Here is an 18,516-nt window from a genome sequence, read left to right on the forward strand (position 1 = left end):
TTATTTCAGGATCCACTTCATTTTCTACATATTTAAAAGTTTAAGAGAATCAAAACATTCAATAAAATATTTATTTAAGACAATATATGAATATTCAAAGTAATAAAGTTAAACAAAACCTGGATTGTAAAGGTAGTTTTGTGACTGAAGATATTTTTCAAGATCGCCACCGTTGCAATACTCCATGAGTACGAACAACCAAGGTATTATAGGCATAGTGATTGACGGGCGATACATCTACTGTCAAAAAAAAAATATTGAATATCTCACCTCGAGCCAGCTATGTTTATATTGGACAATATTAGTATTATGTAAACATTCTCGAATTCTTACTTCACGTAAAATCTGAGAGTTTAAGATAGTAAATTATTTTGAATTTTACTTTTTGTAACCAGGATCGATCATCACCTACAGGAACTTTCTTAACCGCGTACTCTCCCTATTAATTTTTGATACTATACAATTTTTACTAAATATACGTTATCTAATAAATGGTGACACAAATATACTTGTCCAAAACTGCCACTTCCTGTTTTCATATTTATTTTTAATTTGAAGATACCAATTTTTTTTATTTGTCGAAAAAAGTTTCTATAATATCCAGTAATAAAAAGACCCGGTGGTAAATTCTATTTAAATATCTATATTATTGATTACCCGCCATAAAATTGTCTGTAATTACTGTACTCAAACTATTCATTAAAATCACTTTTTTATACAGATTGTGAAATTCACACGCATTTATATAGCATATGATTGATTGATATGTTACACTTTGCCAATAAAATTGTATATGTATTTTTAATTAATACTTTAGGAACTTCAAATTCATCATATTTAATATTCTTTTTGTCAACAAAGGGGTTTGAATTAGGTGATTCAGATTCTATATTTTCAGATGAAATGGACCAAGTTAGTTCGTTATGATGCGTTTTTTGAAAGGTAGTTTTAGGAATATTCCCAATATACATTGAATTCATTATGACGTCCTTTATTAAAATTAATCTAACACAAATTATCACCTGTAATATAAGAAAGTAGGATTGAGCTTCAAAGGAAAAAACGTCTACGTCAATTGGTTGACCACACATCGGGCATACAGACATTTGACTTATAGCAATCATTTTTGAAAGTTTCTTACTGTGACCTTATGGTTTCTCTTTCTGTGATGCGCAATACTTTGACACCAATACGGTGATTTTCTGGGTCATATAAAACCAGCCGATCTCCTTTATAAGAAACTATTTGGTACTTGGGAGCCAAATCAAATTTAGAATCACCTAATAAACCATGACGTTAAGTTCTTAAGCAAAATTTTTACAAAATGATTGGTTTAAATTGAATGAGCACAAGTTGTTTCCATTTCTTGCAATAAATTCTTTTCTAAAAAATTTTTACTGATTAGTCCATGGAACGTATCGAGCAGTGTGGCTGTGGGGCAAGTTTGGTTCGTATACCATTAATTGAAATAAATTTTGATCGACATTGCCGTCATTCTGTGTAATGATTTCTTCTCTAATATTAGGACATATTCTTAAACTCAAATAGTGACTCTCATCTGTATTACTACTTAAATTGTTGTTCTCCATCTAGAATAGTATGATTCAGGTGACAGCTGGTACAACTTGAAAATTTTTTTTGTATAATTATTTACAAGTCTAATTTCTAAAACATTGTTTCTTGTATTTATACTATTAATCAACATTTATAATATATAATTTAATTCAGAAATAATTTATGTTAATTTAGATAATTTGAAGATTAGTTGATACACTTGTAAAAATTTTTTTTTATTAAATCAATGGAATGCCTCTGCGTCAATATTAGCAGTTTGCTCAACATAATTTTCAGGGGCTTCATTTAAATCGTTGTCAGCAAAATCTCCTTCTATAGCAGTTACACTAAAAATATTTGAAAAGTATTAGAAATTCTACCTAGGATTTGTAAATGAATATGCAGCGTATCCAGCTAGAGCTAATGCTGCTGCTCCTCCTGTTGCAGATACAATAGGAATTACAATATCTGGCCCTTTTTCTTCTTCGTTATCTTCATTTGGGTTTACAGGCTCATCAGGGATATCAGGAGATGGTGGTTCTTCAGGAGTATCTGGAAATGGTTCATCAGGCGTATTTGGTGTAGGTTCTATTGGAACCGGTTTTGGTGTTGAAGTTGTAACTATAATATATCAAATAAACCAAAAAATTATTACCTGGAATAGGTTTTGTTGTAGTCTTTGGAGTGGTGGTTGTCGTTGTAGTCGTTGTCGGGGTGGTGGTTGTCGTTGTAGTCGTTGTCGGGGTGGTGGTTGTCGTCGTAGTCTTTGTCGGGGTGGTGGTTGTCGTCGTAGTCGTTGTCGGGGTGGTGGTTGTCGTCGTAGTCGTTGTCGGGGTGGTGGTTGTCGTCGTAGTCTTAAGGGTGGTGGTTGTCGTTGTAGTCGTTGTTGGGGTGGTGGTTGTCGTTGTAGTCGTTGTTGGGGTGGTGGTTGTCGTTGTAGTCTTAAGGGTGGTGGTTGTCGTTGTAGTCGTTGTTGGGGTGGTGGTTGTCGTTGTAGTCGTTGTTAGGGTGGTTGTTGTCGTTGAAGTCGTTGTTGGGGTGGTGGTTGTGGTTGTAGTCGTTGTCGGGGTGGTGGTTGTGGTTGTAGTCGTTGTCGGGGTGGTGGTTGTGGTTGTAGTCGTTGTCGGGGTGGTGGTTGTGGTTGTAGTCGTTGTCGGGGTGGTGGTTGTGGTTGTAGTCGTTGTCGGGGTGGTGGTTGTGGTTGTAGTCGTTGTCGGGGTGGTGGTTGTGGTTGTAGTCGTTGTCGGGGTGGTGGTTGTGGTTGTAGTCGTTGTCGGGGTGGTGGTTGTGGTTGTAGTCGTTTTCGGGGTGGTGGTTGTGGTTGTAGTCGTTTTCGGGGTGGTGGTTGTGGTTGTAGTCGTTGTCGGGGTGGTGGTTGTGGTTGTAGTCGTTGGCGTGGTTGTTGTTGTGGTTGTAGTCGTTGGCGTGGTTGTTGTTGTGGTTGTAGTCGTTGGCGTGGTTGTTGTTGTGGTTGTAGTCGTTGGCGTGGTTGTTGTTGTGGTTGTAGTCGTTGGCGTGGTTGTTGTTGTGGTTGTAGTCGTTGGCGTGGTTGTTGTTGTGGTTGTAGTCGTTGGCGTGGTTGTTGTTGTGGTTGTAGTCGCTGGCGTGGTTGTTGTTGTGGTTGTAGTCGTTGTCGGGGTGGTTGTTGTTGTAGTCGTTGTTGGGGTGGTTGTTGTTGTAGTCGTTGTCGGGGTGGTTGTTGTTGTAGTCGTTGTCGTTGTCGGGGTGGTTGTTGTTGTAGTCGTTGTCGGGGTGGTTGTTGTTGTAGTCGTTGTCGGGGTGGTTGTTGTTGTAGTCGTTGTCGGGGTGGTGGTGGTTGTGGTTGTAGTTGTCGGGGTGGTGGTTGTTGTGGTTGTAGTTGTCGGGGTGGTGGTTGTTGTGGTTGTAGTTGTCGGGGTGGTGGTTGTTGTGGTTGTAGTTGTCGGGGTGGTGGTTGTTGTGGTTGTAGTTGTCGGAGAGAGAACATAATCACATAGTCTGATTGGACCTCTTTGAGGGCAAAATTTGGGACCAGCATACATATCCCACGCCATAAATGCACAGCGAAAGCTTCCTTCACATCTCAAACAATTATATCCACCTCCGTTACACATGTGATTCATACCAAAGTTGCAATATTTTAGTTCATTGCCATTAGCTCCAAACATAGGTTGATTTCCGGGCAGTTGTATACGAATTGCATTCTCTATATCATTCTTTGTTTTAAGTAAACAATTTGAACGAGCTCCTGGTAACTCAGAAGAGAATACATGAGTTTGAGAATAATTGAAATAGACACAGTCTTCTGCCTAAAATAAACCATGACAACAAACTCAAAATGTAACTATTTAAAATCACTTATTTCTACTGAATTCATATATTTGTTTAAGAGAGTACAAATAACATACTTAATTTGTATTATTTTTCTTTAATGAAACATACCATCTGGCAAAGCAATTGACATTCCTTGATATCTTTAACCCGCAAAACAGCACCACTCAAATAATCATAATAAGAATACCCTGCAATCCATCGAGAATAACATGAATTAGATGCCGTGAAACCAGGTCTCATTACCGTAGTTTCGTATCTACAGTTTTGACCCAGAGAAGTCTCATTTTTACTCTAATTTTTAGCATATCTCTCAAAACTTCCTTTACCTGACAGATTTTTACACAGTCTTCATTTGTGAATTTTTCATTTACTGAAACATAATTTTTGCAATCGTTTAAGTTGGCATGTACAACCCGATTAAAACAAAAATAAGATATAATCCAAAAAATGATGAACATAATATAAATCACTCAATTTTATTTAAGCATGCATAATTATTTTAGAATCTATTTATAATTATACATAAAAACTAAGATATTTTGTGATCTAAAATATTCTCTTATTATCTTTATTAACTAACAATTTCAGGAAATGTACATCAACAATTTGGCTGACAATGGCGATTTTTTAAGATCAATAGCTAGATTTATAAACTTTATTGATAAAAAATCATATTACACATGAATTTTAAAAAAGGCTTTATTTATTAGTATTTTTTAAAACTTAATCATACATAAAAATCATAATAAAAAGAATTATAACATGGATTCAATGTATCATAAAAATTAGTGCAATTGAACTGAAAATACAATTTTATGGCTTACCTCAAAAACCTCATTGGAAACTATAATAGTATTCCAATAGGTAAATTATATGATAAAAAGTTTAATTTGGATGATAAGTTGAATTATCAATTAGTTTGAGTATCATGCAAACAAAAAGTCATTAAGTACTAGGTTAATGCATGTATCAGACCACTTTTGATTTAGAAGTTTTCGGTACATAAATTAAATACTAGGTTACTTTATTCGTGACCTTTAATCATATTACTTTTTATATTAAGTTATTAAAACCCTATCCAATATCTCTTGACAATTTTCTTATGTTTTTCAGTTCTTGAAGTTGTTTGTATTCAATACAAAATAGACGTCTTATTATATAGTTGATTTTGACAATGAAAATGTTATATTGAGTTCTGTTTAAAGGCTTGTGACGAAAAATACGAAATGATTCGATTATAGCAGATTTAACATCTGGCTTATACGGTGATTTTGACATAGAGTCACAATATTTAAGCATCAACTGTCTTAATTCATCCATACAGTCACTATTAGTTTCTTGTTTGGATTTAGTCAGATAAAATCCTGTTTTGATGCTAATATGCTTTGTACATAGTAATATTTGTAACTTTATCTTTCTCACTAGCGTACGCTCTTCAAATAATTGCTTATATTCATAGCATTCAATGTATTCTGGTATTGGAGAATTACTGTTCTATATATTATAATAATATCTCAGTGATTACCTCTTCGCAACCAGGAGGTATACGCTGACCATCTACAAATGAGCATTGTGAACATAATGAATAACAAATTTCAAGTATTTTAATTAGTAATATGTAAGTAATGGCTCATCTAATTGTTCACTCTAATTAAAAAATGTTTTTAGCTATATAATTAGTATCAAAAAAAAATTTTATTCAAAATATTTCATACTTATTTGGACTGGAGTTGAATCACCACGATGATAAGATGGATGTTTTGGGTTAAATGTGTTTAGAAACGCTATATTACTTTCAATTATGTTGTATTTTGTAATAGTCATAAATAATTAGATGTAGTTAAAGATACATTCATACATAAAAAAAACGAAAATAAGACCAGAATTTTGAAAAATCACATATTTAATTTTTATATAACAGTAATTAGAATTGGATTTCTTTCAGTGTTTATAGTAATTGAGAAAACAAGAAAATAATAATTTTTTCAAAGTAAAAAAGTTTGACGTGTGATACTTAATCAAAGCAATTTTTGATTTTTTTGTATGAGAGAATAAAAACTTTACAAAGACATGGCAAACAGTAATAAATAAATTTACAATGTTAGAAAATTTAAGGTTTCTTTTTTTTGCATATGTGTCAGTTGACGCAATATAAAAAAACTGACCTGATTTGAAATGTTATGAATTATTTACGTAATGTTGACTTTCTTACAAACGTAATTGCGTGATAATCTATTAGCTCGTGTTTATAAGAACACAATTAAGAAATTTGATCAATTAGCTATGTTTTTTTGAAATACAACATTGCTATTTAGCTAATGAGTTTGGCTAATCCAAAAATATGACAGTCAAATTTATTGATATAAGCGAAGCCAACGCGGCTTGAACATCCTTTAGAATACTGATTGAGTAAATGTATTTTACAACATAAAATGTTACAGTAGCTACATCTATCGTATTTGAACTGTTATCGTGTAAGTCTTGGCAGTTCTTTTTGTTATGTTGTGATCCGCATTCGCAAAAGCTCTTTCATAACTCTTTTTAATTGTTTAAATTGCTTTTTTACAACTAATATAAATACTCATAAATCTGCATTTGTGTAAATTTCTATATTTTGCAAAAAATATAATTATATTAAAGGATAACGATCACACTCATTAAATCAGATGATCTTGTCGCGAAAGATGTCTATAAAAACTTGTTCATCGTAATAAACTTTAATGAATTTTTTTTTTATATCTAAATTTTTCTAAATGACAACATCCAACATGTTTTATAAAGATTACACACAAATGGAAATAGCATCATAGTTTTCATATTTTGATGTATTTCTTAAATTTATGTGTATAATATGAAGTACACTTTTTTTTTAAAAAGATGTTCATTTTCTTAGTTAGTCGCTTTTTTTTCACAAAAACTGTACATTTAAAGTTCATGCATCTGAAAGAAAAAAGATATTAAATCATTTATAATTACAAATTTAAATATACTTTGCTGGATATACTGTTTAACTAAATGCCTATTATTATAAGATTAGAAAATGTTGTATCGTCAATTTAATAATAGCTACAACATAGATTTCTTGCTTTTTATCGTCTCAAGTTTTTTTAAAATTCGCACTTAATCTAAAATTAAAAATTCTCGAATTCTATTATAATGTTTGCTTACATTCTTAATCAATGTTTTTAATTAAATTACCAGGAATACATTTGAAAGTTTTAAGCGCAGTTTGTATTATAGCTGTTTTTGACACTTAGACTAAACTTAAGCTGAAAAAAATCCCTTTATGGCAACTTTATGCTCTGCATTTCTGGCCATATTATCAATGACATTAATAGAATAAGTGTGAATTCGAACATGAACTATTTTCCTAGTTTGGTGTAACAGGAACTGACGCCGTATTATAAATACGTTCAACTTAAGAAGCTATTAGTACTATAAATTAATTCAAAGGTTGAGATCTATACATGAATTTGTAATTTATTTTATCATATAGTATTAAACACACATTTTTGCAAACCTGCATGAGTTTTAATTGAACTTAAGTGTTTTTCCATGCTTCAAATTGATTTCAAAATAAACAAAAATTCTTTAATTCTGTTTTTGCTCGTTAGCGTTGCTGTTGTCGTTGTTAAAACATAAATATAGTAATGTAAGTTCAATATTGTATAAATTAGTAAAATCATACAAGTAAATACATAAGCTTATGTATATGCTTATAATTACATGTCAACAGATACGTCTTCATACAAAAAAACGTGGGATTTACTTAAGTTTGCTCGTTCTTGTAATGTTCACATTATTACAAATAAAACTCGATAAAAACCTTTCAGAAAATTTAATATTAAGATTTGAATCAATTAATATAATTGATTAATTCAAATTGTATAAAATTGCTGTGATGTATTTGTTTAGTCTTAAGTGATCAATTATGGTTCTTTAAATTTTCAAAAATTCGAACTGAAGGAGATCTAAAATCAGAACTTACCATAAAGTTGAAAAAAACAGATACGCTCCCATCATCCCAAAATTATTTAATAAAACCATTATTGTCAAGCCGGGAATTTTTTCTTTAAAATTACTAAAAATTTTCTTTTGTAGTTAGCTTCTTAAATGATATCCAAAAAAAAATACGCTAATCTGAGAATTCTATCAATTTTCTACAATAATTTCTGTATTTATGCAAGTTTCACATACTTTTGGAAATAAGGTGGGAATGTCATAAAGAGCAGCTTCAGTGGATACAAAAACTTAAAGTCAAAAAATTTTTTACGGAGTTTGAATAACTGTACAAGTTAATAAAAATTAATTAACATTAAAGTTTGTATTTGAATATTTCAATAAATGAGAACTCTTCAGCGCCGTGGATTATATGAAACAAAACATTCCAATAATTTCTTTTTTATAGTCAAATTCATCGCGCGTTCAGTCTTAGTGACGGTGCTTTGTGCTCTAGCACAAATTTTTGCTGTACTTTATTTTTTCTTAAGTGATGTCTAAAGCTTTTGGAAAGATAGATGCTGACGTTGCTATCATTAATTGGAAAACAAACTTGAAAGCATTGTTTTAGAGTTATCTTTTATACTATTCAAAAGAGGGACGATATGTCACTTGCAATTTTTTTTGCACAAAAAGTACTTATTCTACTGTTGAACTCTACACCACAAATATAATTACACACACTTGTACTTAAAAGTGATGTTATTCTTCAAAATAGACTCATAAAAGGCTTTCAACTTTTTTTAATAATAGATTAGTTAAATAATAACCTTTTACATTACACATAACGAGAAAATAAAAAGATTATTTTATAGTTTAATTTGATTACTTTTAACTCAATATAATCAGCTGTTATCTAATGGTCAAACTGTTATGACCGTAATATATAACTTGGAATACGCATAAAAAATTAGATAAGATGTTTAATATGACTTTCACAATTACATTCAGTAAAAAAGAAACAATTATTTTGTGTAATCTGAAACATATAGTAGGCATTAACAAAACATTTATTACTAGAGTTATAAATAAAATGCATTCAGCTAATTAACTGTATTCTTATTAAGGAAAATTTATCATAAAAACATTCATATTATTTTGTATCAAAAAAATTAATGAATAATATAGGCATTTATCTGTAATTGATATAAGAAGGGTTTTAAAAAAATCAAGTTTACAATAAACCAGATATGGTACTGTTTTGTCCGACGTGTCATAAAATTTTGCTATTGCAAAAAGATATAATGATAATATTTTATTGTTCAATGTGTCCTTACAAGCTGCCTGTATCAAGTCAAATGACTCGCACTATTTATTTAAAACCTAAAAAAAAAAGTGAAGCCATAGGCAATCAGATGGAACAGTTTGGATCTCGTACACAAGGTATGACATAATTTCAAATTATATAAATTTAGCTATATGCCCCAATTGTGGTTACAATGAGGCATATTTCAATCAAATTCAGTTGAGATCTTCGGATGAACCAATGACAACTTTCTATATATGCTGTGAGTGTCAATTCCGCTGGAAAGAGCAGTAATTATATGTTCTAAGCTTTCCTAGAATTTTTCAAGGTAATTAAAATTGTTTCTAATAACATGATAATATAATTATTTATACAAGCAAACTTTCAAAAAATAATTTTTTTGTAGATTGCAGAAAAAGCAATTTTTGAGTGCTATATCTGTTATTCTGACTTATATACTTTGTCGAAAATAAATGGATGTTATAGAAGGAGTTCTCAATGTTCAGAAAAATTTATAGAAAGCGAAATTTCAAAATAACGTATATCAACACGGTATTTCTTTGTCGTGGATCCCCTTTATCAATATACTTTACATATTTGGGAGGTCGTCAGTTTGATAAATTTTAAATCATACTTTTGGATAATGGTTTTATGGCAATTTGGTTAGAACTCATCTATCAATTATATACATTAGTTATATTATTAACTGCTTCACTAACGTCAATCTCAGCATGGATCGTCTTTTAAATCAAGCAGGCATTCTATAATGTCCTTATAGTTACATTTTTATCAACTGAGACCAGATGAAGCGAATCCTTGCTATATCCAGCTTAAAGAATTATTTTATTTATTTAAACAGTTTGAGTATACTGATTGTTGACATATTATTGAAGCAATATTTGAAAGGTCATTAAAAACCGTCGCATGATTGTAAAAATTATATTTTGTAAGATAAGTAAATACCAAATGTTTGAGCATAATGGTTGACAAAATTTATTAGCTAGCTGTGATGTTTTTGCCTGTAATTATTTCCACAGTAACGTAGTTTTGGAATTGCGTTTGAATTAGGCAAGAGAGTATAAAAAAGGAAGCGAAATTGAGCATACACAGGTTTTATAAAATATTTTTTTGAGTTGCAGCATTAAAATTAACAAATAACTTTTTATTGATTGAGCGATGGGATAGACACAAACTCTGTGCATTATTCTGCCACTTTTTATTTGATGTATCGAATGGGATGAATCCAGCAGCAAATATCAATGGCGTAGAAATAGAAAAGAATACAATAAATATATTGTTGCCTTTTTTATTGTTAATACCAATAAAGTTGCCATGTTATTTAAACTAATACAGTCAATAAGCTTGATACAAGTCGCTAAAATATTACTTTTATATTTGCCTTTGACTTGTTGTTTACTAAAGAAAAAATCAATTGATATATTGTCGACCGTCTATAAATACTAAAAGGTGAAACTGACTTTAACAAACTGTGGGGAAAACGTTTTACTTTGTGAATAATGACACATACATATCGATAATAATAAGCAACTAAGGTTATTAAATGACCAACATATGGAAATCCCAGTGTATATAAAATCCTCGCCCCGATAGATAGATTCAAATTTTCTGTATTTTGAAAGCGTTTTTATAAAATTTCTCTTATTTAGTAATATAGATTTTTTGTTTTGAGTTCAACGATTTCATATAATCTTTATTCAATAATTAAATATACACAATTCATTTATAATCAATTTAAGTTATTATATACGAATTGAATAAGACTTTAATTGCGATTAAAACTCATTATTAATGTATACATGTTTGTATAGAATTCAGTATTATATGCTAAATTGCAGGGATACTAAAATTATTTTGAAATAATAAAATTTAATCGGTAAATACCCAAGAAAAATTGATTAGACAATTATATAAAAGTACTGTTTGAGAATATTATAATTTCCATAGTACTGGCGGTTTTATATGTAAAGATTTATCACATCAATTACTAATCTATTTTGTATACGTAATCAATTAAAAATACGAAATACTAGAAAATCAAAATTTAATGTTATTTTGTCTAAATAAACTCACTAAACTCAATTAAAACTGAGAATTTTGTTCTAAAGATGGCAAAGATTGGTATTTTTCATAAATCTGTTTGAGAAATTTCACTTGGGACACTCGGAATAACATTGTTAACTGGAATATGTTTTCTTCTTGATTGTTAAATATCGATTTACATATTTCTTCAATATTTATGCTTAAACGGTTGAATGCTTCTTTATACTGAGAATGCAGACACGTTTATTAAAATAAATTTATGAATAAAATTTGTCTTAATAGTCTATGTTTCGTGATTATGTATATTACTGTGTAAAATAAATTAAACAAAAATTTATTATAATTTGTAAAATACAAACATGGAGAGAAAACGTATAATTTTTGTTATATTATTTTTGTGAATTGTTAAGACATAAATAACTTTAAATATCATTTTAATTACTTACAGATTTAAGTTTTGCTGATTTTTCTGGAAGACGAGGATCTTTTGTTTGAGCCGCGATAGTCACCTTGGTTTGATAAATTTTGTCACAATTTTACCTTCTTTTCATTATCTCTGGTTTTACGGTACATGTTCACCCTTTGGTCAAAAAGTTTTAGAGCTAAAAACAAATGCTTCGTTACTATGAATGATCACATTATAATTATTTAAAAATGTACATTTTAACGAATGCATACTATTTTGATCAATAGGTGACACTTCATATATATGTTTGCTTCAAACAATGACATGAAATATGCTTAGTTCATAAACAGTGCTTAAATAAATTTCCTGTTCTATATATTTGTTACCTTCATCAATCGCTATATTTATGGTGCGTATTTTATCAAGTTGACACTGAAGCTCATCTTGAATTGATTTTGCTATTAAAATCATTCAGAAAAAACACACTTTACAGTCAAAAGCAATACACGTGTGCAAATTAGAGTAAGAATTGAAATACAGCTGTAAATTTGCTAAAAAAAAGTTGAAGTGACATATTGAGTACTTGGTAAACAAGCGGTTCGCATGTGAGAAGACAATTCTAACGCAAAAGGCTCTTTTTTGATGTATTCTGTAACAATCTTTAAAAACTGCTCAATATCATCTTTAAAACATTTTAATGTTGTTTGATAGTTTAAAATGTCTTCTTTTAATCGGTTTAACTCGTCATTCTAAAACACCCAACAGAGCTAAAGGTAAACGAAAATATTCAAAAACATACACAAAAATTGGTCAGTAGCTTTATTATAGCTTGTGTAAAATGTGAATAAGATAATACAGAACTAATCAATTATTTTACATAGGTTTTAAAGCAAGTTCCTCACATACAAATAAATATATATTTGTATATGTATATATATATATATATACATGTTGAGAATATTTTATTGAATAATAAATAATTATTTATGGAAAAAACTGAATTATCTGTACTTTCAAACAATTAAAATTTATTAATTTAATTTTGATACAGAGAATTACTGCGAAAATGTTTCTTACAGCAAATGTACTTGGTTTAGGGAACAATGAGTCTCGTGCCCGATTTAACTGTTCTGTAGTAACTTTAGAAAACGAACGATACCACCCTTTAATTTTAGACGTATCAACGAGATTTTCAGTTTTCATGGTAACGTCTTATATATATTAATTGATTATTCTGCTATTTTGCAGGTATGCAAAAAAGAAGTCCAATTTACACAAATCCAAAATGGTCAACTAGTTATATGAATCTTATGTGTATTGTATACGTGTATAGCTGAATCAAACCTGATTTATTGCACATCAACTATTATAAAACGTTACAGTAACTAAAAAAAATTAACTGAATGATCAACTCATTGTGTTATTGTTAAAGTAGAAGAACTATGAATTTTATAACAAGAAAATTAAGGGCAGCGTCGGAAAAAAATGCTTGCTCCGTGCTCTTCATAATCTAATTTTGATATAACGTATGATTTAAAGATTTCAGTTGAACACAAAATGGAGGCTCCTATGAAACCTGCATTTCTTCGAGCAAAATTATCTTCTGTAATAATAAAACGCATATTCGCCTGATATTGAATATTATGAATCAGTTAAATTACGAAGTTTGAAGACAGTGACTTTCGTTTTTCTTCATTGATTCTTTCCGAAAATCCTTTAAAAATAGAATTGCCTCCAGTAAATACAATAGCATCCAAAAACTCCTTTTGTCTACAACTAACTTTAAAAAAAAAAAGATGGCAATTTACTTTGGTTTGTCTCCCATTTTACTAAGACATTCTAATATTAGAGACTTTTTGAATTACTTACTAGAAACCATGGACTCAATACCATCAATTGAAGCTGTATTTACAAACTTTGAAGATAAATTTCCACCAACAATTAAAGGCTCAACTAAACTAGAATTAAAAGATTCTAAGCAGAATTATTATTTTTACGTAATGAATGCACGTACGAGTGTTTATTGTAGTATTGTCTGGTAGTTTATATGTCGAGCTATAAATATATTAAATATAATTGTAGGACTGACGAAGATGAATCTTTTTCTTGACAGCAGTTATAAAAACACAGCTGGTTTTTTAAATCTTCTACATAAGATTCAACAGCCCAATCCCAATATGAACCAGACATCTATATTGTATGTATTTCATATAATTTTTCTTACAAATGTTTTATTGAATGGCCCTTTTGCAAAAGAGGGCTTTAAGTTAACATTTTTCATTTTATTGATAATATTCTGCAACTCTTTAGTCATGGCATATCCGCCATAATTATGGGTTATAACGGACTTAGGTACTGTATAACCCTTATTAACAGCAGAAATAGTCGTTTGATCATATCCTGAATCCCACACTAAACCAGTGATTCTGGCACAACCAAATGCAGCCAGTGCTGGATGTTTGTAAAATGCTAATTCTTTAACCTATCAACAATTTCATAGTAGTTATAAATGTTACATTTATAGATTCGAATAAATGTTTGCTTAAAACATTCCGGTATTCTCTAAATTACCCAATCTTACAGTTAAAATCTGTATACGTGTTAGTTAATGCAGGCTCAATAATTAGAACAGAGCTTTTTGACATATTTGATTTCGATAAATATTTTGCACCCGTTGTAAATACAAAGTCCAAGGCATTTTCAACAGCATCCGTATTCAAAACTGATTATCATAAGTTATATTTTTCAAAACGATTTATAGCATATAGGCTTAGTGATATGTCAATTTTTAGTTTATAAAACTGTGCTCAAATTACTTTCTAATTTTTGAGTATTTTGATTAAATTGTACTGGTTTAATAATCTCTGTATCATTTACGGCTTCAAAAGGATTGACTGGATAAACAAAAACATTCTTCTTGGAATGTAGTGAACATTTAACAACTCCGACTGCCTGAACATCTTTGATAACATTTGAAGAACATCAGGTTCTTTGTTGATAATTCCAGTGTAATAACTCATTTATTTCTAAACTGTTGAATAGCTATGCAGATTATCCATTCAATTCACATTATTTGATTTATCAAGTAATTTGTTATATTATATGGTATACTATTTTATTCAATTTAAATAATTTAACAAATTTTAATATATATATATATATATATATGTGGACAACAAATTACATATAAAATTATACATATATTGATTATACATAATAAAATTAATATGAATACGTAAACATATATATTTGACCAAATGCGTATTAACCACATTTTACCGTATATTTTAAAAATATGATATTATATAATTTGAGAAATATACAAAAATTTATCAAATAATATACAAAAGCTGTCTTAGAGTGTATATATATATGTGAAATGTTGAAGCATATTTTTATACCGTAGGAATTTCAATTTGAGGATCTAATTCTCCTGCGCAGCCAACCCGAAGAGAAAGGCTACTCAGCTCAAGTATAATAGGACTGTCATTGTGGCATTCTGGTGTTAATTATACTAAACTATTATCTAAGCACCTGTTTCTGTTACAGTATCTTTAATCATAGGTCATCTGGTCCTTTTAGCTGGCAAAAATCAGTATATTAGATAATATTTGTTGATACTATTATATAACATTGAGTAAATCAGATTCAGGTTAATATATGTTTTAATATATAGTAATAACCAGGGAATTTGTTATTTTTGAAATTGTACATGTCAAATAGCTTTATTACGCAAATTTACCATAATATATTATAAAAACAAATTGATATTTTATGCTCACGCTTTAATTGATAAAACATTTTATTATAAATTAATAACATTAACATCTTGACAATCATCATTAAAACAATCAATTCTGTGACAGAATGCAGAACACTATGATAAAAAATTTTCACAATTTCGATACATTCCATCAAGATATTATTTACGATATTTTGGGTAATACCATTACTCTGTACTCTATAGTCAATAACAAAAACCTAGCTAGATTCAACCGAATAGCATGTTTTAACGTAATGTATCACTGCAGAATTTTTGTTACCGGAAGAAATATTAAAATTGGGGCGACTAAATTATAATCTATATAAAATAGTTTTTAATCCTGATTTATGGGAGCAGCGTCTTTTAAAAAAATATTACATTTATGATCTTCTTGAACCTGCACGTGGTAAACAAATTATTTCATAAACCCTCGTATCTTGATATACATATATATATATATGTAACTATAATTGTTATGCGAATCGGCTTACACTTAGAATCTGATCTTTTTTATAATTCAGAGCTTATTGCTGATCGAAGGTCTAAAGGTAGAGTAGAATTAGCACATCTGAAAGGAAGTAGAAAAAAAGTAAATAAATATAATAATTCAACGTATAATAGTTTATTGTAAGAACAGTGTCTCTCGAGACAACTAATGCTGGTAAAAATGATGGTGTACCAACGTCATGCTTACGTAATACGGCCTTGTTATTGAAACTCAATGAAGAAAAAATTATAAAGTAACGGAGTTACGTATTTTTCCTAATAGGCCAATAGATGCTATGAAGCATTCCTTCGAAATAAAGAATTAATTATAATAACCGAATATATTGGACCTAGTTTATACAAATACTTATCTTCAAGATCAAACACAGCTAAATTAATAGAACCATGCATTATCAAGGTAATCAGTCAATTATTATAAAAAAAAAATCATCTAACTTGAACTCTAAATAAAGTCTATAGAGCATTATGAAACAAACGTTTCAAGCCGTTAAATGTTTACATGAAAAAGGTTTAAATTTATTCTTATTCTTAATGACGTGATAGGAATTATACATCGCAATATAAAATTAGAGAATATTGTCCTTGGATCTTCAACGGATGAAAATGAGTTTTGCACTGTAAAAGTAATTGTCCACATTTTTGATACGTTCAACACAGCTTTGTGATTTAGCGCTCGGTAGATTTGTAGACATCCCTCTTGGTATTTATACCCCAGAAGTAATCACCTATTTGCTCTCACATAAGCTAGTACCTTAACATACATCAAATTTATTATATATATTATATATATTATATATATTATACATATATTATATATATTATATATATTATATATATTATATATATTATATATATTGTATATATTATATATATTGTATATATTATATATATTATATATATTATATATATTATATATATTATATATATTATATATTATATATATATATATATTATATATATTATATATATTATATATATTATATATCTTATATAATATTATAAACATCAGCGTTTACGTGTAAATCACACAATTTATTCTGGTTATATTATAATTTATGCGCGTTTACAGGATCCAAAAGAAAGAGATAGATCTTTACGAGAAAAGAGACGTCTCTATAATCGCGCTCCAGAGTTAATTTTAAGACAGCCGGTTTATGGTTTTGAAGTCAGTAAATATTTATGAAATTATGAATAGGTGGATATGTGGTCTTTAGGATGTGTATTATTGGAATTAGTTTTGGGAACGCCTCCTTTCAAACATGATTCCGAAATAGGTCTTCTTTTATCAATGCTCCAGTAAAGCTTCATTTTGATTATATGATTCTCAACATTATAATAAATTTTCTAGATACACTATCGAATAATGTGGCAATATAATGAATACAACAATAATATAATAATATAAAACAATTGCTTAGAATAATAGCACTTTTCTCAAATAGCAATTATTATTTAAATATTAATTTAAATATTTCATTGTAAATTTATTTTACATGTTTAGTATTTACTATTTCAACGACCAAAATTTCTTTAGATTTTGTGGAACACCGGATGTAACTCAATGGACTTGTTTCAATGTAAATGTAAATTCATATTTAAAACTTCCAATATGGAGCCCCATTGATTTTCGGTATATTGAAACCTATAATTTTTTTTTAGTGAGGTCGCTAGATTTGTTGCAGAAACTGATTTGGACTTGAAGTCAAACTATTTAAATAGTCTATTAAAAAAATACGATACAAGAAAAAATGTCATTTATGTAATATTTGAAACTTTATATTGAATGTAAAATTAGTCGTTAATTCAAGTAGGAAAGGTTTTGGGAAACGCTGCCCTTCACTTAATAGAAGTAATTTTAATTGTGACAAATAATCGTGAATTTAACATAAAGCAACTTAAACTAGCTTATACAGTTAGTAAATTATGAATACATTAAGAAAATAGGTCTTTAAAACAATTATCACTCTTGATATTTTTATATTAGAATAAAAAAATTATTTATATTAATATCAAATATTAATTAATAATAATTATTAATATCAGACGAAATTCTAAAAAATGGATAATTAAAAATAATATTTGGCGATAATAAATTTTTGAATATATATATATATATATATATTTAATTATTTATATATTCATATACATTGTATAATTTTTGGTTTTTAGCGTGTCTTAGTTTTTTCTGGATGCCTTCGTGTAAGTGTATCTGAAGCGCTTACATTTCCTTTTTTTGATCCATCTGAATCAAATAATGTTAAAGTCCAAGAATGGATAGAAGTAATCAAAAAAAAACTAAAATCAGAGTATTTAGTCGTTTGAATATTCAGCTGAAACGCAAAACAACTTTCAAATACATCCTCACTATCATCGTTTATTAGCATCCTCGAAGGAATCGATGAAACAAAATTCTGAGAATAAATCTGAATTTTGGAAACTACTTGTCAATCTTTCACAAGAACGGGTATGATTAACGTAGTATGATTATTTATAGTTGTATATAAAACTACTTAGCTTATATAATTTTTTCATGAACACTAAATAACAGATTATATATAAATTCTTATTGATTAAATTATATTCTATTTACAATTGTATATCATAGTTAAGTAAAATTTTGAAAATATTATATACACGTATTGATATTTAAGCTATATTGTTATTTTT

General features: G+C 29.0%; 1 protein-coding gene across 1 annotated transcript; it reads right to left on the reverse strand.

The window, feature by feature from the left end:
• Window positions 1–1,771: 1,771 nt before the first annotated feature.
• On the reverse strand, window positions 1,772–16,030 carry LOC133320731 (mucin-2-like). The gene is made up of 8 exons (XM_061529329.1): window positions 16,022–16,030; window positions 13,928–14,061; window positions 13,449–13,537; window positions 4,194–4,336; window positions 3,976–4,158; window positions 2,210–3,842; window positions 1,935–2,175; window positions 1,772–1,901 (listed from the first exon to the last, which is right to left on the reverse strand). Exons 1-8 carry the CDS (start codon window positions 16,028–16,030, stop codon window positions 1,799–1,801), a joined length of 2,535 nt encoding a protein of 844 aa, XP_061385313.1. The 3' UTR covers window positions 1,772–1,798.
• Between the last annotated feature and the right edge of the window lie 2,486 nt (window positions 16,031–18,516).

This window comes from Danaus plexippus, unplaced genomic scaffold (assembly GCF_018135715.1).
Source record: "Danaus plexippus unplaced genomic scaffold, MEX_DaPlex mxdp_53, whole genome shotgun sequence".
Lineage (NCBI taxonomy): Eukaryota > Metazoa > Arthropoda > Insecta > Lepidoptera > Nymphalidae > Danaus > Danaus plexippus.

Coding starts and splice junctions, on each gene's coding strand:
- LOC133320731 (XM_061529329.1), bottom strand. Junction 13,538..13,927: donor AAGGGTTATACAGTACCTAA/GTCCGTTATAAC, acceptor TTTTAATTCTAG/TTTAGTTGAGCCTTTAATTG. Junction 4,159..4,193: donor ACTGTGTAAAAATCTGTCAG/GTAAAGGAAGTT, acceptor GCTAAAAATTAG/AGTAAAAATGAGACTTCTCT.